Raw genomic sequence first — 22,146 nt, 5'->3', positions numbered from 1 at the left:
GGCCTACCAATTCACCCGTATTTGTCCTTATTTCACTGCTGACGAGGCACCATCATCACCAAATGATATGGTGGAAACTAGCGGTGGTTGTGGTGGCGTGGCGGGTGTTCAACTCGCTCTCCCTCGCCACGTTCTTCCAGGCAGACGAGTTCTACCAGGCGCTCGAGATCGCCCATGAACGCGTGTTTGGCTATGGCTACGTCACCTGGGAGTGGCCCGAACACTTACGGCTGACCCTCCACCCGTCAATATACTCGTTGGGGTACTCGTTCCTCCAGGCGTTTAGTGCTGACTCGCGTTCAGCCGTGATTCTCGTCCCCAAGTTTATTAATGCCGCCATCGCTGCCATCTCCGAGTTGATGCTATATAAATGGCTTGGCAACTACGACCCCAGTGTCGCCACCATAACCACGTTGCTTTCCTTGGCTAACCCGTTCAATTGGTACGTGAGCACGCGTCTGTTTGCCAACCAATTCGAGCAGATGTTGACGATGTGTGCCATGGCGTGGTGGCCGTGGTCCACCACTAATACTAAGGGGAAGAAAAGACGTCCATCTCACTTGAAAACGGCATTGGTTTTTGCTTGTTTAAGCTGTATTGTTCGTCCCACTAATGTCCTCTATTGGATCCCCTTTGGTTTAGGTCTTTTAGTGAGGTCACACACCAAAGCTAAATTGGTAGTGGTTACGGTGATCGTGGCCGCAGCGACTTTAGCTGCTTCGGCCGTGATTGACCGTCAATTTTACGATACGTGGACGCTACCGATGATTAACTTCCTCAGGTTTAACGTGGTCAATAACCTCCTGGTATTCTACGGCACTGCCCCCTGGCACTTCTACATCGGCCAGGCGCTTCCGATGATGCTTATGACCTATATCCCGTTATTCCTCTTAGGGTTGGCCAAGTCAGCGAGAACGTCGGCAGAAATGGTGGCGGCGATGGTACTCGTCGTTTTGGGATTCCTGGCCATCGAACATAAGGAAGTGAGGTTCCTCCTACCAATTCAACCCCTCCTCATGTACTTTTGCGGCACCGGTGTCCTCTCAGTGATGCGCAGTCGCTGGTTCAAGCCGGTGATGGCGCTCGTGATCACCGCCAATGTCGCCGTGGGGTATTTTTTGGCCCGAGTCAACGAGCGGGGGGCCATCGCCATCGTTGACTACCTTGCCGACGTCCACCTGTTTGCCATATTGGCCCCGTGCCACCTGACTCCCTGGCAGTCTCACCTCCACAACCCTCAGCTTAACGGGTGGTTTCTCACCTGTAAACCGCCGCTTAATGTCCCGTTGGAAGGGTACATGGATGAAAGCGATGTGTTTTACGCCGACCCTGAAAAGTGGCTCGAAACTAATATGGCGCCTAACTGGTCCCAGCTCTCGCTAGGGAGTAGAAGGGCGTGGCCGACTCATCTCGTGATGTTCCAGGCACTCGTACCCGACTTGGAGCTGTATTTGGATAACTCGCCTTACAGGGAGTGCCACCGGGAGTGGAACTCGTACTTCCATTGGGACGGACGCCGCCATGGCGACTTGGTGGTATTCTGTCGCCAATGACGACTGTAAATAACTACACATTAGAAGCTTGAAATCACCAAACACCAGTGTGATGCAAATCTCACGCCTTCTTCTCCAAATAGCGTGAGTCCCTTTACAGGGTAGACAAAGGGAAAATGAAACAAGCCTACTCATATTTCATCATCATCGTATTGTTAATCACTAAAGCTAGTCATTCCTTAGATGGATTGCCCCTTTTCAAGGAACACGAGGTCTTCCTCCGGGGTATCGTTAAGCTTAGCCATCGACACCACTCCGTTCTCATAGTCGAAAAGAGTCACCACTTCATTGATAAGAGTGGTGCCAATAAGCGTAACGTTACCCCGGTCCTCGGCAATACTCGCGCCAATAGTGCAAATGCCGTTGGCCTTACCCGGGGCTTGGTGGACAAAGCTCTTCAGGTCGATGTCCAACGTCAAGTTACCAAGAGTAATCTGGAACAGACCCGCGGGAGGGTCACACGACACTTCGTACTCCTTACCGACGCGCTTAGCATTGTAGAACTCGGCAATCGGTTCAACAATCGCTCTGGGGAGAAGCGAGTTAGGGGCGCCCGTGTCGACGACAATGGGGTAATCACCGTAGTCAGGAAAGTGGTCGACACCGTTAGTGGTCACTTTAACCACGGGCACCTTAAACGTCAACGGGTCATAGTGGGAGGTCCATTCCGACCCCACTTTGGCGCGGTCGTAACCACCAAAAGTGAGCTTGCCCGTGTCTCTCAGCGTGCTGTACCAAAGCGACGACACCGTGCGTTCGACCTGGCCCGCCGTCTTCAAGTGGTAGGGCAAGGTGTCGTAGTCAGACCCCTGCAGGCGGGCAATGGCAAGAAGCCCTTGCTTATCAAGCGTGGGTTTGTCGATAATACCAAATTGCACGCCTTCCGACTTGGCATTATCAAACTGAATCGTGTCCTTCACAAAATAGCCCTTGCTGGGTGAGGTGGAGCCGATGTAGCCGACGCTTACCGGGGTGGTGAGGTTCACTAACGACGTAGACTCAAACGCCCAGTGGTCGTCATCGGGGAACCACGACCCCCACGACCCGGAGTCAATCATCGGTCTGTAGAGCTTACCCTGCGAACCAAGCCTGACGTCGGCATGGTACTTGCGCCCTTCGTATTTGACGGCAAGCTCAATGACTTTGGAGTCGGACTTTTTCTCCAACGCGGGCGCGTCGTCCTGGGGGGGGACGACTAAAGCCGACGCCACGGCTAAAAGCGATAACACATTGAATACTAACATTTTGAGATAAAAAAATTAATGGAGAGATCACTGGTGGTGTTGTCGTCTATTTATACTGGAGTTTCGACGAGAGGAATAGGGGATTGGGGCACGCCGCTGCGTTTTGTGCCACCCACACTATTTCACCCCACGCGGATTTGTACTCTACATCACGCCTTTGTAACTCGCCGGAAATGACGTAGGACAATAGAAACGTATCAAGACGCAGGTGACGGGAGGGGCGGCAAGGTATGCCAGTTTAGTCCCCAGCTAATGATCTGGGAATGTCTCAGTTAGATCATGGGAAGGTTTAGGTGGAAATGGCCCAAAAAGTCTTGATGGGATTAAATTTTCAACTTGAGATGCCATTACCAACCTAATACGAACCGTTAAGCTTAGATTGAATCTCATTTAAAGCGTTCGGTCAGTTTTGTGGCTAGCAACTAATATGCGTCGGTACCACTATCCCACACCTTCGGCAGGTTGCATTCATCCGAGTCAAATCAACCAACTGAGGGGGGACCAATTTGACTCGGACAATTCGACTCTAACGGGTGTAAAGATTATCCACAGGGTCCCAATCGTTTGGGTAACTTAAAGATCTACTTCACCTCACAAGTTGAAGATGGTTTTGCAATCCGGGGTCAGGTGAAAGGAGTAAGGGGATGCTGGATCAAAATCAAATACGTATGCACATGGTGCTTGCAGCGAATTATATGATTGCATCGTCTGTGGGCAACTTTACCCTTACCGAGTTGATACTTCTTCTGGAACTAAGACCGAAAGAAGCAACTGATATGTACCGTGTGTGGCAGGATGATGAGCAATCTCGAATTGACACTGTGGGTCAAGTAGCATTGAGTGGCAATAGTCTTAAACCAGCGACGTATCAGTGAAGTGTTCAACTTTTGTTCTAGTGGCTGGTCCCCTGAAAACTTACATCCGCTATTAGAACTACCAGGGCTCTAAGGGACTTGGAACCTATGAGGACTCCAAGCGTCTGTTTGAGGCATTATATGGCATAATGAGGGAGGCTGTCCTACTACAGTTGGGAACCAGCAGCTGATGGTTTCTATGACTCACAATTCACCGAAGTAATGAAACTAAGGTTCCTTCTTTTGGGAAAAGACGAGGTTCACCCTGAATGCTTTAAACATCAGGGAAGACGCTATTAAAATCTTTTGCCTTCAACACACAAATGCAAATAGCTGGATTGAATCAAGCTAGTTCAAACCCACCACCCGGCTCTTAAGGCAAAGCGACTGAACTAGACCCAAAGATGTGGGGCATTCTCTGCTTTTCGCTGCTAGTCGTGATTGTCCGCGGTGAGCGTAAGTTTGGAGGCTCGCGAAAGCCCTTGCGAGAAATTTATATGAGCGTGCGAGAAACTGGTGAGAAAGTGCGAGAAATTTGTGAGAAAGTGCGAGAAATTTGTATGAGCGTGCGAGAAATTTGTGGGAGAGTGCGAGAAACTTGTGAGGTGCGAAAGTTCTATTGGAGGGTGCAGAACTATCGGACTGATACTTAATGTTGTGAGGAGACATGACTTTCTACCGATTATATCGACGACGCTGGTGATTTTAGCTCATTATCATCAGACTACTCAAATTGTACCTATAATGGCAAAGCCTAGCTTAGGTCATTAATGGCCTACGTTTGGCCAAATTGGTTGCGGGATCGGGGGAGTCTCACCTGCATACACCCACAAATTTACGAACACGTGAGCTACCGAAAAAGGCTAGACCTCCCACGCCAGAAATATATTTGCCGTTCTTCCCCACCGCCGCTTTGCCATGTTCCGATTCGTGCCCCAAATCGCCTTGCGAGCTACCAGGCTCCCGTCATACCCAAAACATGTCCCCTGGAGACCATTCGCCACCACCAAACTTCGTCTCCAACAGCACATCGACCCCCAGCAGCAGAAACAGATGATGGACACCATGAAGAAGCAATACGAAGATAAGCACCCGGAAGAGGTGGAAGCGATGGAGAAAGAGGTCGAGGAGATGTGCCAGCGGGTCCAGTCGAAAATTGACGAAACCCACTACATCTGCGTCGAGCAGAGGGCCAGTTTCCCCTTACCGTCGGACCAGGGCGACCAATTAAAGCCAGCGCAACGGTACCTGATCATCTACAAGTATATGCTCAACGAGTTTGTCAACCAGTGTGGGATGAGCCAGCAGCTTGGCCACAACCGTCCGCCTCCGGATAAATTGATCGAGGAGATCTCGGAGACGTTTTCGGCGCTCCACCCTGATGTTGAGCCCATCACCTCGCACGACATCCTTCCGTATTTCCATTTGTACTGGGCGGTAGCCCACGATATCTTGAAACCGACTGAATTGGTGTTCCAGGCCCCTCCCGTGGAAGAAGTATGGAAGTTAAGCCAACAAGGAAAATCGGCCGAGGAGACTACTCAACTGACGAGATTGGACGCTGAAGTGGTCCAATCTTGGTACCAAGTCTTTGACACCATCGCCCAGACGCCTAAGGCCTCGCCGCTGAACCCGTTGGTGTGTCTGTTATGTCCCGTCGAGTTCAGCAAGATCCTCGCCTGTCTGGAAGAGATCTACGGTTTGCAACAGCGTCTTGCTGATTTGGAGAAGGAAGTGGTGGAAACCCCCGCCGAAGGTGACCTTGAACGGTTATTCTACTTGGTCGGGGTCCACGAACGGTTCGACGCCTTGATCCCCGAACTTGGCGTTAGCGACAAGTCTGAGGAAAAGAAGTGAATATTGCATAGCCCTATATAGTGAGAAAGCCAGAGGACGCTTAACTTAGCATTCCTTCAAATACACTAATTATGAGTAGTTGTTGTCTCATCAGTAAATCATTCGTAGCACCGACTGAATTTACCAAATTGCGTTGCGCTGCCGTTATTACACAACCAACCTCAACTCTATATGATTGTAGGTATAGTATGAAGACATAGAATCAGATTCTCCCTTCTTGGTAGTGATGTCACCGTGTGCCTAATACTTTCGGTGTGAAAAAGGGATCAGGTGTAGCCTCTATTGTTGCTTCCCTAGGGCAGCGTTCATCATGTTGGCGTCGCTTTCGGCCTTTGCCATCCACCGTTTAATCAAAGCGTCGTGCTCTTGAGTCAATTGCTCGAGCTTTTGCTCCGTCACTGAGAGCTGCATTTGTAGGGCCAAGTGCTCGTTATTCACCACTTCGATCTGGTTGTTTTTCTCCTTGATCTCCAACCGCAATTGGCTGACTCGCTCCGTCAATTTTGCCGTGGTGGCTTCAAGCTCCTTGACACGGGCGGCGTGGGCGTCGCGGTCGGCGGCGATTTGGGTCACTTTAGCTTCATCGTATACTGGGTATGGGATCGCCGCTGCCTCGGGAACCGTCCTCAGAAGAAGCTGGGTAAACGCTCGATAGTACGTGCTATCTTGCTGCTCTATCCGGTCCCGCCGGTCAAGCTTTTGGAGCACATCCTCCGCCCATGACATGGTGCGATAGAGCCACTACCCAAGGGCCGGGAGTGCGACCAACTGTGGGGCTGACCACCACGACTTCAACGGATAAATTTGTATCAATTTGAGGTTTCTTTTTCGATCGAGTTTTGTGGTGGTTAAACGTGTGTTTCATCGACGTGAATGGAAACTATAGGGTATTTATGGCTTACTTACGGGCTCCACTGATGACTGTCAATTGAGGAAATTGCAAGAGAGAATCAAATTGTTGGGACAGTCATCTACTCAATTGGCTACTCAAATCACATAATGAGTTTATCAGCTGAAAATTTCCGTTATTGTTTTGGTAATTTGGCTTATTAAATTGCTAATAATTGGCGGGCGTGAGCACGAGGATGCCCCCTGCCTCACCATCGACATATACGAGGCATGATCACCAGATTAGGGTGAGCCATGACGTCGCCATGTTTCTAATCGCCGTTGACATGGCATTTTGTACCAGTGTCGGCACCCACTATTTTGGTAAGAGTTCTCCTGGCAACCCCCTGTTTTGAGGAAATATGTCGCTACCGTCTCGGCTACGCAGCTCGTCTCCATGACGACGCCCACCCGTCACAAGCTCAAAAGCGGAACTACCGTGACACTGGCAGCCAAACACACATTTAGTAGCTGAGAGAATTGATTAATTAATGATTCAATCATTATAGTCCATAGACAACACGTGTAAGGTATTAATTAGAGGCCTGGTTTTGGGTCAATTGTGTAATTATCGGGAGTATTGGGTAATCGTTGCACTACCCGGACTTACTAAATTCACTGCAGAGGGGTGCCTACTTGGCAATCTGCAGTTGCACCTGCCAACGTCACACCAGCCTAATGCCCTCGCTAATCTTTATATATGGAATATACCTCGCCCCCCTCCAGTTTCGGATCCCCTCTCCAGAATGACGTGAGTTTCATAAGTTGAGTCCTAAGCCCCCTCCTTACCTGATTTTTCCCTATTGCTGGGTCAATTCTGTGTCTGTGTTGGCTAACGATTTGTGCACGTGACTGTGACTGCTCTCACTGCGAGGGCTACCTTATCACTGTACCTACCCTACAGCTACCAACAAACTTCCCATAATTGCGTCAAATGGACTCGGATGCCGAGCCTACCAGGTCCAAGACGTTTGGCTGGTCCCGGTCGCCGTCGCAGCCGTCGTCGCCGGCGCCACAGCCTCCGCCAGCCCCCGCTCCAGAAACCCCCATGGCGCACGAAGCCACGCCTCTGATAGCCCCAGAAACGGGCACAAACCCTCCCAACATCTGGGTATCGCGATGGAGCGTTGTCCACCAGGCAGTAACGTCGTCAAAGCTCTGGCCGTTTGCTCCTCCGCCGCCAGAATTGGATGAAGACGACGATATGGAAGTGGTGGCGCATAACCGCCACGCCGACTTGAGGGAAGCTCGAGCAGCAGTGGAAGCTAGCGTGGCCCCTCTCGTATACGCCATTTCCCACAATTACCGCGACGGCCAGTTGCTGCACTACGAATTGCTGGTGACAGGCACCCAGCTGATGACGACGCCCATCCGCTACCTGAGGGCGCTGAACACCCCCAAACTGAAGTACGACGATACTAGTCTTCCGGGGCAACAGATCACTGCTACAAGGGGGGCTAGTGAAGCCGCTAGCGGGGTCAAACCGGACCCCATCGACGCCCAGTCGGTGACGGACGCTGATACCAAGACCAAGGTTGATTCTACGGCCAAGGCAACAACCGACGCGAGTACCACGCCGATAATAGCGCCGTCGCTTAACGAGCTGTTCCGCCTAATCAGTGCCGCAACCAAGTGCCGGTTGTGGTTCCAGGACGCGATGTACGGCCCCCACACCCCCGAGAACCACATCTACCTATTACTGACGCCCAAGGCTCCGAAACAGGTGGTAGTTGTGGCGATAAACCAGTGGGTACCGCCGAAATACGCTCGCCGCTTCGCCGGACCGCTGACGCTGGCGTCACGCTTACTTGAAGAAACCCTCGCTCAAGTCAAGGCTATAGGAGCTACCGAGATCACGGCCATCGCCATTGATGGCCTCGATACCATTGATAATAGTGTCACCCACGTGATGCTGATGCTAGAACCATGGCACCCCCAAGTGGCTCAGGCAGACCTGGTGGTGGTGGTTGCTGCTGGCGGCGCCGCTGCCATCGCTGTGAAAACCGTGGCAAACCTATACGATAAGGGCGTGGTACTGTCTAGCCAGCTGGTGGGTGTAATCATCGCTGGCGGCTACCTCTGTGGTCCCCGTTTAAGCCTAGACCTGAGACGAGGCTATTCCCCTGTGGAAGCCGACGTCATCGAGCTGTGGTGCAAAACTGCGGTAACCGAAGACATTGCCGTGATTGTTCGTCACCAAGGTAAAATCACCTTGGTTTGCGACCCCTACGACGATATCGTCGCCCCTGACTCCGCGTGGGCCACTACTTGGAGCCACCCTCACATCTACCGGGTGCTTATAAGTCGCCAATCTGGTCGGTTAGCGTGTCAGGTGATGAAACTAGTGGCGGTGCTCCGTAATCGGGGCGTGGCTAGTGACCACGGCGTCGTCTCGTCCTTATGTGGCGACGTCAGCGACGTCGGCAGCCATCTGTGGCTCGTCACCGACGCCGACGCGCTACGGGAGTGGATCAAAGCCGGGCTCGACCACGTGTGGACCACCACCAGCGTGGTCAACCCGCAAAACCACTCGCTCCACGTGGTGAGGCCCCCGGTCTACGAGTCGCTATTTGACGGCGCCTGGAGCCTAAGAGCAGTGGTGGAAGAAGCGATGACCCAGCCCCATATCCTCGGGGTGAGATACTTAGCGGCGATTGAGCGGGCTCGCCAGCACGAGCTTGTGGCGAATACACCGCCTAGCCGGCTCGCCCAGGCACTACTGGGCCTCCCCGTGACGGAGATCGATCAATGGTGGACATAAGCCCAGTGGGTGGCGTGATTTCGTTCCATATTCATGTGCCACCGGCTCAAAGCTTGGTTGTTTAGAAGTGGCCCTATTTTGGTAACGCTACCATGGGTCTAAGGTGTGGCAACGTGGGACCGTGGGACCGTGGGACCGTGGGACCGAGCAACGTGGATGGTAGCGCCGCGCGCCGCTGTGTCTCGATTGGGGTACTTTGAGGATCGGTGCTTCCCTGTGGTCCGAGGCTCGCACTACTGCGATATCGCCGTTCACAGAGCTTTTTGATAGTCAATGGGGCGGTTGCCGGGGGCATTGTGTGCCCCACGCCCGATAACTCCACGATCCGGGGGGCGGGTCATGCAACCGAGGGCTCGCCGTTGCCTTGTCTCCCCGTCGCACACCCCCTACCCCCCCGCCACCGCGGTTGCGAGCCCAGGGACCGGGGGGCAGCGACACTATCGATTGATGTGAGGGAGAAACAAGGGATCCCCGATAGCGGCCGCTAGTGGCGTTTCTGGTGTCAACCCAACCGGTTATGTAAGCAGCAGCACCCAGTGGCACTGATATGGCACGGCCCCGAGCGAAAGCCAAAGCTACATCACCACCACTACCAGCTTTCTCCAGTGCCTCTATATCCCTATAATGTTATAGTCGTCGTGGTCGTGTCCCGGAGACTTGGAGCCCGCTGGTCGGTGGCCGGTGGCCGGTGGCCGGTGTCGCCGCCCGTTGCTAGGGCTGCCACTGAGCGGCGATGACCTGGGATAATATCGCTGCACGTGCCCGCCCTGCCGACGCATCACCCACGTCGCTCACCTGAGAGCGATGGGCGGTGGGCGGACGGGGCCTCTTTTTGGCTATATGCAGGAGCGAACCCTCCCAGCGAACCTTTTTTGTATCCCCCCATCAGCCTACCCGCTGCGAATTTCATCCCACCACCCCTGCTGCAAACCCTCAGGCTCCCCGCGACAAAGCCCCCGCAAAACCGCCCAAAAACTACCGCAACCACTCGTCCCGCTGTCTTTACTGCCTAGCAAATCGCTACCAATTAAGTTACCTAAGTTACCCGACTTCCTCCCGATACGGCAGCGCGATGAATGACGACACCCCTCCTCTGGGTCTGAAGCGGACCCGGGCCCTGGGCGACGTGTTGGAGTACTTGCTCCGCGAGTTCGCCCGCAACCAGAAGCCGCCGCCCGACCACCGCAAGAGCATCGCCGCCCACACGGGGATGCTGGAGAAGGCGGTGCGGATCTGGTTCCAGAACCGGCGGGCCAAGCTCCGCAAAGTGGAGAAAATGAAAGGCACCGACTCCACCGACAATTCTCAATCTGGTGCCATCAATGCCAATACTACCAACGGCGCTGGTGCCCACTTGACGCTGGCACTGCTCGCGGTGCACTCGGACTCCTCCGTCGACATCAACGGCAAGTACTCGCTCATCGACTGCCTGCTGCTTTCGGTGGGGCTCTGGCAGCGCGTCAAGACCGGTAGTTTCGACATCGACCTCATGAAGCAGCTGTTCGTCAACTTGCTGCCGCACGTGGTCAACCTGATGATGGGCGACGGCGACTTGCTCGTGATCCTTCTGCGGAAAAACTATGAAGTCAACTACTTCTTCCTGGCCATCACCAACAACTCCAAGATCCTCTTCCGCATCTTCTACCCGGTGTCGCTGGTGGTGCAGTGCCTGGTGCTCAACAACCACATGGGGCTGGCGAAGACGCTGTGCGAGCTCCGGGTGGTACTTTCGCAACAGCCCAAGTTCCTGGTGTACTTCTTCAACCGCAACCACGCCCTGACCAACCAGTGGCTGATTTGTGACGATTTTAGCGAGGGCCAACAAGTATCGCAAGCAGTAACGCTGGGGCTGCGGCTGGCCCTGGATACCACCCCCCACGTGCTTGTGGGGCTGAAGCTGCTGTTACAGTACCTCAACGCGTTTATCCTGGAAAATAACCAGGTGTTGGCGCAGACGGTGGCCCGAGGGTTAAGCCAAGTGCACATGGACCCCCCGGCGGTGGCGGCTCCGCTGGCGCCGCTGATGGCGCCGCTCGCTGCCTACGACGACATCTTGGGGCTCTGGGACTCCGGCGCGGGCGCCGGACACATGCCGCCACCCGAACTCACCCTGGCGCTGGCGCCGTCGCTGACCACCAACGCCACAGCGGCGCCGCTGGACCTGGACACCCCGAACTTCGGCACGATGATCCTCCACGGGCTGACCGCCGACGACATCGCCGCCAACCTCGACTACCTGCCGATGTTGGCGATGGACGACAACATCCTGCCCCAACTGCACCAGCTGACGTTGGCGCCGGCGCCGATGGGGTCGGGGGGTTTTGAGGCGCTGCCCGACACTCCTGAGTTCCTCGCGTTTGACCCGCCGCTGGCGGGACTGGCCCCGGCGCTGGAACTGCCGCTGGTGGGGCAACTCGACCCGCTAGCCGCCGTCACCGCCCTACCAGCCTACACCCACACGGGGTCGCTGACGCTGGGCGACTACCAGGCGGTCGACGTCGAGTTGGACATGGCGCCGGTGGCGGCGATGGAGCTGGAGCTGAACGCCACCGCCACCAACAACATCGACAGCTTTATAGATTTCGGAGGTTACTAATGCTTATACTCTCTCTAGACCGGCATTGACCCTAATCATCCACTACATATTCAATTCACCTTTGCATTCGGTATTCCGTTAACTTCCATCTTGTTGAATGACGAGTATTTACAATTAGAACCTTTTTAGATTCACAAGAATCTCTGATTCACTCGAGTGTATTTTGATCTAACCATCGAGTCGGCTCTACATTATGAGTAAGCCATGATACTTCGTGTGGTCGGCTGACTAGTACTGATTTCATATGGAATTTTCTTCTGATTTGCTATTTCACTTGATTTCACTTGATTTCACTTGATTTCACGTCTGTTTCCCTATTTCCCTGTGTGGAATGCAAATCACCATCGCTCCGTGGGGGTTTGCCTATTTTAGGTTTTGGAGTTATACGCTCGTCGGGTCGACATGCCCTGCCTCGGTATTCGCCTCGGTATTCAAATGTAGTATACGGCTACCAGCAAACCACCTTTCTTCCCCTAATCGTGGCAATCTAGAATGACGAAAGTGTCTGCCAAGTAATTCACATTACAAACCACATCCATTTCCTCTCATGGGTGTGTTTTCCCTTAAAGGCCTTATCTCGGGCGGTCTCGTTGACAACCGGTAGAGGGTCGCGGCCTCGGCATCATATCTCCACCGTTGGCGGGTGCTGGCCCCACCTCACAGTAGGATGATTAATCATCAGCAAAGCGTTCTCCGGTATGTCCGACCCCTAGTGCTGAATGCTGTAATTTCTCTACCAAGGATTTAAAAAGCGGTTGATTCTACGATACTTATAAACTGGAAAAGGCATTGTCGTTTAGGTTTGGTGTCGTTTAGGTTTGGTGTCGTTTAGGTCTAAGTGCTAAGCAACTGTCGCTAGCCAATCCCTGCCGTGTCGGGGGCACCCTGGAGGGACCCTAGATTGGACCCTAGGTGTTTGTAGACTCAGTGGTTGTGATGACACCCGCAAGCCTTGATCCGGAGACGCCCGTACGAGTGAGGGGAGCATCAATAAAAGACAATACGTGAACGGCGGGTGGACTAACCCTCACAATCGAGTGGTGACGCAGTTCACTGACACAGTGTCACTGGGGGCGGTGATTGTCTGATTGGGGGGCGGGGAAAGTGGTTACGGCGTATCCCTTGTTTTCGTAAGCCTCTGATAAACGGGGGCTAGAGGAATGGTCGAGGGGCCAAGAGCTCGCAATGCACTATCGATAACCGTATAAGCTTTAAGGTTTGCGGCGACGTTAGATGACTGGTAAACGACCAAGGCATGGACTACACAACTTTATTTGTTTTCTATTGTAGTGTTTAATCTACGGCTGTAGTGTGGCTTTTGTCCATTGAATCAAAGCCTCCTCCTCCTTTAGTCATGTCTCTTTTGCAAGGAGTGATAACGAGGTACTAGGAAATGGAAGTTACTCTTCACAGTGTCAAGAATTTAAGCCCCAGCAATTCAGGCCTCCGACACCAGACATAGAGTTTGCCGTATACTCCCAGAACCGAGGATAAGCCTAAGGCGTTTGCCTAATTTCGTCTAGTCGTCAGCAACCTTTGAAATCAGGGGATGTAATCGTTAAGTTGAGAAAGCCACTTAAAAGATTTCCGTTAAGCAATTGATTTTCCTTCGTTTCCACAATACAATCGTGACGGAATCGTCACACAATTGGTTCAAAATGATCCATCGCAATTGATGTCAAAATGCCTTTAAATTACATCAATTGAGAGGCTGAAGGACGAAGTGTGGGTCTTCCTACGAAAGTATGCCCATTTCCTCAACAGCATCGACACTTGCGGACTGAAATAAGCCAGAATAGGCCAAATTCTCCGCAAAACCGACTTAGGAAACGGCTCCCACAACGACCATACCGTAATTGGTGTCACCAGCGGACTTCGTGGCCCAGTGGTTAAGGCGTGCGACTGTTACCTTCTCAGCGGACATCGCAAGATCGGGAGTTCAATCCTCCCCGAGGTCGCATCAAAGCTTACTTTTTTGACCACAACTTGTTTATTGACAATATCGCCTTGTTATTCGAGCGCAACTCGGTTTGCAGAGATGAAGAATACGGGGTAAAATAGCCCGACCGGCTTTGTGGCCGGATTGTTCCCCATGTTTGCTGCGTGCACGGTGTCTCGGAGCCGCCGCCGATTGGTTTTATCAGTATCCATCTAATCCCCAGCCCCTCCGACACTGGCTTTTATTGGCTGGTTACATTGTGACGATGCTGATCTATTGAGTAATGACAATCCCCTACAGTTACCCTATTGCGGCAGTTGACGGGTGGATGATCTGGGGATACGGAAACATTTGCTTTCATGTAAACGGATATCTGACTCAAAACAATGGTGGATATAGGGCCAAGAAATGAACAAGGGATTCGTCATGGCGATTGTGGTGTCGGCTAGCAATTTGCGGTTCACCGATGGGGGTTGATATGGTCTGGGCTCGAACTCGTACCCCATAGGCCAAATCGGGAAGGCGCCGCACGCCGCACGCCGCACCACCATCATCGAAAATTGGGTCGTAGTATACCGTACGATTATGAGTCTTCGTCTACTCCGATGGCTGTCGACAACGGCCACAACCAAGCGACCCGAGCTTCTACAACTTCTACCGAAAAAGAAGACCCTCAACCGGGTACTTTTTGATAACGACGCCAACCTCAGCTACCGCAAGGCGCTCCCCGTGCTCACTACCATCTACGATAACCTCGACACCCCTGAGCGGATCCAGCTTGGAAACGTCAAGGCGCACGACCTCATGACGTTGAAACACACGCTTGCTTCAGTACGCCAAATGTCAAACACCATCAACCCCCATTTGGTGAAGTTAGAACACGAGCTTGTTGAACAAGCAGCCGAACGGGGAGACAACGACGCCATCGCCATGCTTGCGTTTGATACCATCACCAAGCGGGCTCAGGATAAAAACTCAGTGGATGACGATGATTATAAACATGCCCAGCGGTTAGTGAAGCAATTGACGGAGATCGACCACTGTCTTACTTATAAGCTTGCTGGCGACTTAGCGTTTTCTCAAGGGTACCACCAACAGGCACGTGACTACTGGCACCGGTTTGTTGAGCTCGAGCCAAGTTCGATCCGGTCTAGCCATGTTTACACGCAATTAGGCATCTACTATTTCGCCTACCACCCCGAGCTTGAGCGGGCCCGGCGCTATTTTGAGCGCGCCGTCGCTGTGGGCGAAGTCGACGACACCACCGTCAAGGCCCACTATTACCTTGGCCAGTTGTATGAGCTGCTGAACCCCGAGCTCACTCGCTACCACTGGGAGGTGGCGGCGCTGAGGGCGCTTGCCGAGGTATTTCCCTCATTGGGGAGGCTCGAATTAAACATGTTTAAAAACGCTAGCCAGGCGCTTCAATGGTTTAAATTGGGTGACGAGTTGGGTAAAGATATCCAGTGTGTCATGGGCCAGTTCGACTGCTATGTTGCCCTCGGCCAGCCGCGCGCCGCGGTGGCGGTGGTGGAGAAGCTTGAAGGTATTCGCAGTGCCATTAAGCGCGCCCGCCGCCGCGCCGCCACTCAGCCAGCCGCCACTACCCCCGCGGCGATGGCGCTGGCGATGGCGACCAATGACGCCGCCCTCACGGCGTTTTTCACCTCCCGTGACGCCACTATAAAAAAGGCGATGGCGCAACTATAACCCCGACACTCAGAGGTTATTTGCCTATATTCGTCACTTTAAATAGGAGTCTATGAAGGGCGCCATTCTCCCCATACGTCCCACGCGGAAGGCGCCGACATTTCCCTGCGACCACGGTCCGAGATTGCGTCCGAGGACGCGTCCGGGAATCGCATAAGCCACAGGCGGTGGCGGCATCGCCTATGATGTCACTCAATTGACTCATAGTGTCAGCGGTTTCAGAGAAAGCTCCGTCTTATCTCCGTCTCGCGGCTCATCGTGGGGCGCGATGCGGGATAAAACGGCGTGTCACATGTACATAATGTCGCTGACCTCTTTACATCATAAGGTTATAGATTAAGGATTGAAAAAAAAGGCCCTCAATTGCCACCTTTTAGTAGTGTAGCCTATCTCTTGTTTTACCCCATGTTTTATGGGTCACGTGGGCGCGTGTCTCGACTAACTCCGAGACCGCGGCTTCGCTAATAGAGAGTGATCGCTTGTCCTACCGTCTGGGGGATCATCACCTAAAATGGGCGTTTTTGTCCTTGCTGGCCGAGCCCGGGCCGCCTAACCTGATGACACTATTTATAAAAGGTTCCAGGGCTCGCAACGCAGCCAGGAGACATTATGAGCCGCACTCGACCGAGTATCTATCACTCATCCTTAAGAGTCACCGTCTTTCAATAGTTGTCCATTAAACCAAAAATGACATCCCGCAAGGTACGTACCATGCCCTCCCCAGACTGCATACTATACCACATTAATCATCGATTGATTACACTCTGGTTTTGCTCGCTTTCCAGGCCATTTCTGGGGTCATTCAACCATCCATTCTCCACCAGCCACTAACGAGTATTTAGCGGGCTCGCCCAACAAAAGTGTGCACGTTTTGCCGCCGGCGCAAAATCAAGTGTGACTTGGAGCAGCCGTGTTCCAACTGTGTCAAGTACAACAACTTGGAGTGTGTGTTTGAAGGGCTCCCTCCAGTGCAAACGGCCCAGCTCGCCCCGGAGCCGATGCTGCTGCTTGTGCTGGAAGTGAATGTTTTAAAAGCAAGGCTTCGTCAGTTGGAAGGCCAGGTCACTCATATTCCTCAGCAACAACCGCTGCTGCCCGGAGGCCACCCGCACTCCCACCCGGCTAACGCTAATTCGACGAATACCGACCCGCCGTCGCTGACTGAACCTCAAGATAATCACCTGCCGAGAACGCTGCTGCTCGATACGATAAACTTTCATGATGGCTATACTCTGGTGTACGACTACGAGCCGGTGAGACGACGCCATTATAGCCCTCTTCAGTGGATCTCGTTGATCAAAGTCGACCTGAGCTTGGCGAAGTTATGGGATTTCATCACCATGCTTATTCCCCCGCCGATGCAGCGGCTTAGGCAACCGCCGATCATCAAGGATAACCGCGACGAGCTGCTATTCCACGCGAAGACTCAGGACGAAGTGGGGCTAAGCGACGTCGAACCGTTCTCGCAAAGAGCGTGCGGCACCGATGAAGCGCAAGTGTACCGTGATAAGTTAAGGGAAAAGGCACGAATGATGGGTATTTCCTTTTTCGAAAACGGCTTTGATACTGAATTGTCATTGCTTGATAAGATCCAATTAGTGATGCCCCGACGTCGTGTGGTGTGGCTCTTGTATAAACGATGGTTCCGCAGTCTCTATGTCCACGTCCCCATTGTCGATGAGCTTGCGTTAAAGGCAGAATTGGAACGACTCATTGGTCCCGAATCGGAAGTGGATGAATATATTGGCAAAATCACCGCTGAAAAACGACTTGACTTTGTATTTTTGGGCCAATTCCTCCTCATATTGAGAATGGCCTACCTCTCGTTATTCACTAACAGTATGACCACTTACGAAGGGCTGTCCACTCAGGACTTGGAATATCTTTTGGCCAACCCCGTCGACATCGATGCCGCCCAAATCGCCGACCAGTGCCTCAGCCAGTTTAATGTCGCCCGTGCCATCAACTTTAATATCCTCCAATTGGCAATGTTGATGCGTTATTACCGTATCTACGCTCCCGAAGAAGGTGACGGCGTCGACGGTGGGGAACTGCCAGTACTGATAGCCATGCTTGTCCAAATGGCTAGAGGTTTGGGTTTACACCGAGACATCGAGATGCTCCCGGATAACCCCCTCGGACCCCGTAAAGTCCATTTGGGACGCAAATTATGGTGGTGTCTTGTCGTTCTCGACTATAACTTACGTCTTCAGGACGGGACCCCGTGTCAAGTGAGCCCTGAGTCTTTCGATACTAAAGTGCCCTGGTACACCGCCGAACTGAAAAATTGTGTCAACGCTGACTTGGAGAAAGCCGCCATCGGGTGTATCGCTGATTTCAGTGCGGTGATGATCCACATCTATGAAGTGGTGGGGATGATTTCTCGAGTTAAAGGCAATGTCCACGTCCACGAATTGAGAGATAAACTCCTTATGCTTCAAAAACATGTCGATCTGCAGTGGTTCCTGATCCAGTTCCTGTTATCGCTGCAATTATACGATAACTCTTTATCCCTTGAAAAGACATTTATGAAAGTTTTGGGCATTGGCGTCTACTTCAACAACACCTACTTACTCGCGTCAGTGTGGTTTGTCCTTTTCAACTACTACGAGCTGCGATGCAATAACGAAGTTGCTTATTGGCACTTACGCGAAGTGATTCAAAAAGTAGTATGTGACATGATGCCCTTTTACGATGGCGTGTTAAACCGAGCCACGGAGATCTTTAGCGATACCACTGACTTATTCGTCATCCCGCTGTTTGAAAACATCCACCACCAAGCAATCATGGTGCTTCTTTCGGTCTACGTGCGGCTCCAATTCACCTACCGCCGGCTATCAAGAAACGCTGACCACCAGCAACGCCTAGCTCAAGACTCGGCTTACCAACAACGGATCCAGCTTCTAGAACTGACGCTGCTGCTTGTACGCCAGTGCTTCGACACGTTCTTGCGCCACATCCTGAAGCTCGCCAACCGCTACTACTACGCGTGGAGAATCTACCGGGGGCTGCAGAAGTTCGAGCAGGCGATGGACATGGACGTGTTCTACGAAAAGTACTTGGACAACGTTGATTTCACCGATTTCAAGTTCAGCAACGAGATGCTCGAGGAGATTAACCGTATGCTTTCCGGAGTGATGGAGAAGGTTAGCCGTCAACGAAATGCGAAAAAATCACGGCCAGAAAGACCGCTGCCAGTGGCCCTGCTGGCACTGCTGGAAGAGAGACAGCCGCTGGCAGATACCGACCAGATGTGGTACCACTTATTACGGGAGAAAGATGAACGCCGTAATGCTCAGGCCAACTTCGACGAGTTTGCGCCCATAGCCCAGTTACCCGATATCGATTTGTTCATCAACGGGTACGGCGTCGATGCTGCTAGAGTCGATTTAACCGATGTCCTTGAACTTGACTTTGGTTTCACCTAATTGATGACATAGGTGGTGATGACGTCATTGCCCCGTTTAACATAGAGCCATTCCTGGTGGTGGCTCAGCACTCGAAGAATGCGGAAATTACCAGTTTGCAAGATCGATGCCGCCACTGCTTTCGGCACTTGGTCCACAACTGCCAATTTTAAGTCGTCCTCGGTGATCAACTCGGTGGTGGCTTCGGGAGGCAGATACTGACACAAAAACGGGTCCACCGTCTCCGTAAGCGTCAGCGAGTTAAGCAACACAAGACTGGCGTACTCGTACACCGCTTCGTTGTCGTCGTCGTCGTCAATTTCTGCCGTCAATGGCAGAAGATTTTGGACGGTAGACGCCGTAATAGTCCAATTGATCGGGGTTTCCGGGGTAGAAGGAGATAGTAATAAATACTTGCATTCGCCAAATGCCACCGATAACACGTATTGCAATTGTTTAGCCCATTTGGTGATGGTTATTTTCCTCTTATAGGTAGCTCTTTTAGCCCCGTGGCCCTGTTTAGATCCAGACACTTGTTTTATGGTAGCGCCTTCGATTTTGGGAATTCGGTGGAACGTACCATCATCCACCACAACCACTATATTGCCTGGAGTTACGGTAATCTCGTTTTCTTCGTTGGTGGCGTGGAAATAGCTATTGGCGTCATTCCATGCCTGAGCCACTAAATCGGTAATGGAGTCGGTTTCCCCTAATTTGATGGGCACTGCCAGTTCCGGAAGCTCCGAATTAGTCAACACATCGACTCGGACCACTGGTGGCCATGACGGCGGTGGAGTAATGGCAGTCTTATCATCATTAGTAACGACCCTCATCTCACCCATTGTGGTAATACAGGTGCGCGGCGCATCCATACACTACCATTACCTATTGCAGCACGACAGTTCTATATATTTCGCGATAGCGACATCTCCGGCAAATTGGGAAACAATAGCAGAGAATGACACAATACCCACAGATCAGACAAAAGCAAATCAAACTAGATCAATGGAATCAAATTAAAACCTAATAAATCACTAATTAACCCAAATTAAACCATTTACACCAATTAAGCTACTTCTTAAAAATCATATAAATTACACGAGTAGTGTCCGATTTTTTTCGGCGCGGTGGGGGACAGCCGTCTCCGTGCGGCCTGGCTCCACGTGGGATGCCCTCGTACGAGCGATGTGACGTCTGGCCCAATCGTGTGCCCCGCCGCCTAATCACGACATCGTAGTGCCTCGCGTTACTCCCTCGCGACCGTAATCGATGTTGCCTGCAGACAACACCGCCATAATCACACGATCCCTCCCCTCCATTCCCCGTCAACTCCCCAACCCCTCCCCCATCACCACCCCTATAAAAACCTCTCTACATCAACCTTTTTTTTTATAAAATTCATTTATCTCCAGCGACTGTCTGGGTTAGCCGTTTGCCGTTCTGCCTGCCTCGCTTTCGGCAGTTGCCCCATCGGTATCTGCTGGTGCCGCAAGAGAAACTTTTTTAGTCTTCCGGGGTCCGCCTCACCGCCGCTGCCCCAAAAACCTGCCACTCATTATCCATCGGTATCTCCCCCGTCGGTTGCCAATGCACTACCAGTTCATGGCCCCCTGGGTGCCTCTCTTTGTCAGTGCCGTCGACACCGAGCCCGCCCCGTTTGTCCTGTTCCAGCTCGCCACCGTCGACAGCCACGGATGGCCCCACGTCCGAACCGTCGTCTACCGGGGGTTTTTGTTCGACGACAAGACCACCAACGTCATCTGCTGCACCACCGATAAGCGCATGGGCAAATACCAGCAGATCCGGGCCAACGATCGTGTGGAAGCGGTGTTCTGGTTCCCCAGCTTAAAGCGCCAGTTCCGCCTCCAAGGCCGCGCCCGAATCATCGACGACGACCACCACCCGGCGATCTCGATCCCCCAAGCTCCCAGAGAAGCAGTCAATTCAGACGATGATGATCTGCTTGAGTTGGCGGTGCCGGCGACCAAAGCTACGCCGAATAAGCCGTTGCTGGCGGCGATCGTGTCCCCGTCGCAATTGAGCCAGCTCCACACCAAGGACGACAGCTACACCACGCTCGCCCAGTTCAATCTCCAGCCGCCGCTGGCCCAGGACTGGCACGACGAGATCCGCCGCCACTGGGACAAGTTGCTGAAACCGCTCCGCCAGCTGTTCCGCCGCCCGCCGCCGGCGAGCGATATCACCGACGAGCTGCTACTTTTGATCGACCTGATCAAACGTGGCGTCGACGGCAAAAAGGATACTGCCGGCCTCGTCAACTTCGCCGTGGTGGCGCTCTTCGCCGACCGCGTCGACGTGTTGGACCTCGAGCGCGATAAGCGGTGGGTGTACCAGCTCGACGACGACGACAGCGGCCACTCCGAGGGCCACTGGACCGAGGCCGAGGTGTGTCCCTAGACCGGTCTTAATGAGTTATGAAGAGAGGGGAGGGTTAATGTCATATTATTTTTTCTATCATGGTCTGCTTTTACGTTTTTTCTATCGAATATATATATACACTAAACAATGGCCACCGGTGAGATCGGTGATGTACGGTGTCAAACCTAAATGTCGAGTATGGTTGCTGTCTAAGCCAAAACGGCGCCGGGCTTTTTTTAAAAATAAACCACAAATTGTGGGGGCATGCTCTGGATGGTTCAATTGTTATTGTTTGAAATTGGCGAGCAAAATTACGTTCGCCGATTTGCGGTGACCATTTTTTTGAAATGATGATTACACCACCAAATTGGCAGTAAACAAAGATTTAGCAGTACTATTGTAATCACCTTCGTCGCCACATTTTAGGCGGGGGCACGGCTGTCCCCAGCCCATCGTCGGCAGTGCATCACCACTCCCAATCTGGCACTTGAGGTGCGTGACCTGCCTGCCACACCCCTCACCGTATCTCATAAAAAGGCGGCACCCTGCCCCCCCCCACTTTTAAAATTTCTAACTAACCCAAGAGTTTTCTCCTTCGCCGTTTGTTTCTTCAATTGTACTATGGCAGTCAAAGTTGCCGCTGGCCACGCTAGCCATCCCACCTACGCTGGTACGTTTTATTTTCGTTATCATTGCTGAATGCTTCTATTTGTTATGATCAGAGACCATTACTCCGTTGACGCTTTGTTTGTCAATTTTGACCCTCACCACCGCCAGCCCCTTCAATTGCTTTCCTTGGCTCGTTTCCAATTTGTTTACGTTTTAAGGGGTGGGAGGCAATTTTCGGAGTTGTCGCGTTGACGACACGAGCGAGAGCGGTGTTTGCCTGTCGCGTCACCGAGGAATGTGTGTCTTTGATCTAATCCAAATTGGGCACCACATCTGGCACAATTGCCCA

The 22,146-nt window shown here is 52.5% G+C and overlaps 10 protein-coding genes across 10 annotated transcripts; 7 read left to right on the top strand and 3 right to left on the bottom strand. All coding sequences in view use genetic code 12, as the record gives it.

Moving 5' to 3' along the window:
• Window positions 1-62: 62 nt before the first annotated feature.
• DIURU_005383 (putative glycosylphosphatidylinositol-alpha 1,2 mannosyltransferase) lies at window positions 63-1,553 on the top strand (the record flags this gene model as incomplete). The annotated part of the gene is made up of 1 exon (XM_034158359.1): window positions 63-1,553. One exon carries the CDS (start codon window positions 63-65, stop codon window positions 1,551-1,553), a length of 1,491 nt encoding a protein of 496 aa, XP_034009807.1.
• Window positions 1,554-1,732: 179 nt separating this feature from the next.
• On the bottom strand, window positions 1,733-2,797 carry DIURU_005382 (uncharacterized protein; the record flags this gene model as incomplete). Its single annotated transcript, XM_034158358.1, has 1 exon — window positions 1,733-2,797. The coding sequence occupies one exon, from the start codon at window positions 2,795-2,797 to the stop codon at window positions 1,733-1,735; it is 1,065 nt and encodes a 354-aa protein (XP_034009806.1).
• A 1,772-nt stretch (window positions 2,798-4,569) lies between these two features.
• DIURU_005381 (uncharacterized protein) lies at window positions 4,570-5,508 on the top strand (the record flags this gene model as incomplete). The annotated part of the gene is made up of 1 exon (XM_034158357.1): window positions 4,570-5,508. One exon carries the CDS (start codon window positions 4,570-4,572, stop codon window positions 5,506-5,508), a length of 939 nt encoding a protein of 312 aa, XP_034009805.1.
• A 279-nt stretch (window positions 5,509-5,787) lies between these two features.
• On the bottom strand, window positions 5,788-6,234 carry DIURU_005380 (uncharacterized protein; the record flags this gene model as incomplete). The annotated part of the gene is made up of 1 exon (XM_034158356.1): window positions 5,788-6,234. The coding sequence occupies one exon, from the start codon at window positions 6,232-6,234 to the stop codon at window positions 5,788-5,790; it is 447 nt and encodes a 148-aa protein (XP_034009804.1).
• Window positions 6,235-7,330: 1,096 nt separating this feature from the next.
• On the top strand, window positions 7,331-9,157 carry DIURU_005379 (uncharacterized protein; the record flags this gene model as incomplete). The annotated part of the gene is made up of 1 exon (XM_034158354.1): window positions 7,331-9,157. One exon carries the CDS (start codon window positions 7,331-7,333, stop codon window positions 9,155-9,157), a length of 1,827 nt encoding a protein of 608 aa, XP_034009803.1.
• A 1,072-nt stretch (window positions 9,158-10,229) lies between these two features.
• On the top strand, window positions 10,230-11,753 carry GRF10 (Grf10p; the record flags this gene model as incomplete). Its single annotated transcript, XM_034158353.1, has 1 exon — window positions 10,230-11,753. One exon carries the CDS (start codon window positions 10,230-10,232, stop codon window positions 11,751-11,753), a length of 1,524 nt encoding a protein of 507 aa, XP_034009802.1.
• A 2,524-nt stretch (window positions 11,754-14,277) lies between these two features.
• Window positions 14,278-15,402, top strand: DIURU_005377 (uncharacterized protein; the record flags this gene model as incomplete). Its single annotated transcript, XM_034158352.1, has 1 exon — window positions 14,278-15,402. One exon carries the CDS (start codon window positions 14,278-14,280, stop codon window positions 15,400-15,402), a length of 1,125 nt encoding a protein of 374 aa, XP_034009801.1.
• Window positions 15,403-16,400: 998 nt separating this feature from the next.
• Window positions 16,401-18,830, top strand: ZCF29 (Zcf29p; the record flags this gene model as incomplete). Its single annotated transcript, XM_034158351.1, has 1 exon — window positions 16,401-18,830. One exon carries the CDS (start codon window positions 16,401-16,403, stop codon window positions 18,828-18,830), a length of 2,430 nt encoding a protein of 809 aa, XP_034009800.1.
• Window positions 18,831-18,917: 87 nt separating this feature from the next.
• DIURU_005375 (uncharacterized protein) lies at window positions 18,918-19,651 on the bottom strand (the record flags this gene model as incomplete). Its single annotated transcript, XM_034158350.1, has 2 exons — window positions 18,918-18,957; window positions 19,029-19,651. 2 exons carry the CDS (start codon window positions 19,649-19,651, stop codon window positions 18,918-18,920), a joined length of 663 nt encoding a protein of 220 aa, XP_034009799.1.
• Window positions 19,652-20,396: 745 nt separating this feature from the next.
• On the top strand, window positions 20,397-21,227 carry DIURU_005374 (uncharacterized protein; the record flags this gene model as incomplete). The annotated part of the gene is made up of 1 exon (XM_034158349.1): window positions 20,397-21,227. One exon carries the CDS (start codon window positions 20,397-20,399, stop codon window positions 21,225-21,227), a length of 831 nt encoding a protein of 276 aa, XP_034009798.1.
• Between the last annotated feature and the right edge of the window lie 919 nt (window positions 21,228-22,146).

Source organism: Diutina rugosa (genome assembly GCF_008704595.1).
Source record: "Diutina rugosa strain CBS 613 chromosome Unknown scaffold21_size185207, whole genome shotgun sequence".
In the NCBI taxonomy this organism is placed as follows: domain Eukaryota; kingdom Fungi; phylum Ascomycota; class Pichiomycetes; order Serinales; family Debaryomycetaceae; genus Diutina; species Diutina rugosa.
The sequence above is the reverse complement of the archived record's forward strand: the minus strand, read 5'-3'. Positions and strand labels throughout refer to the sequence as shown.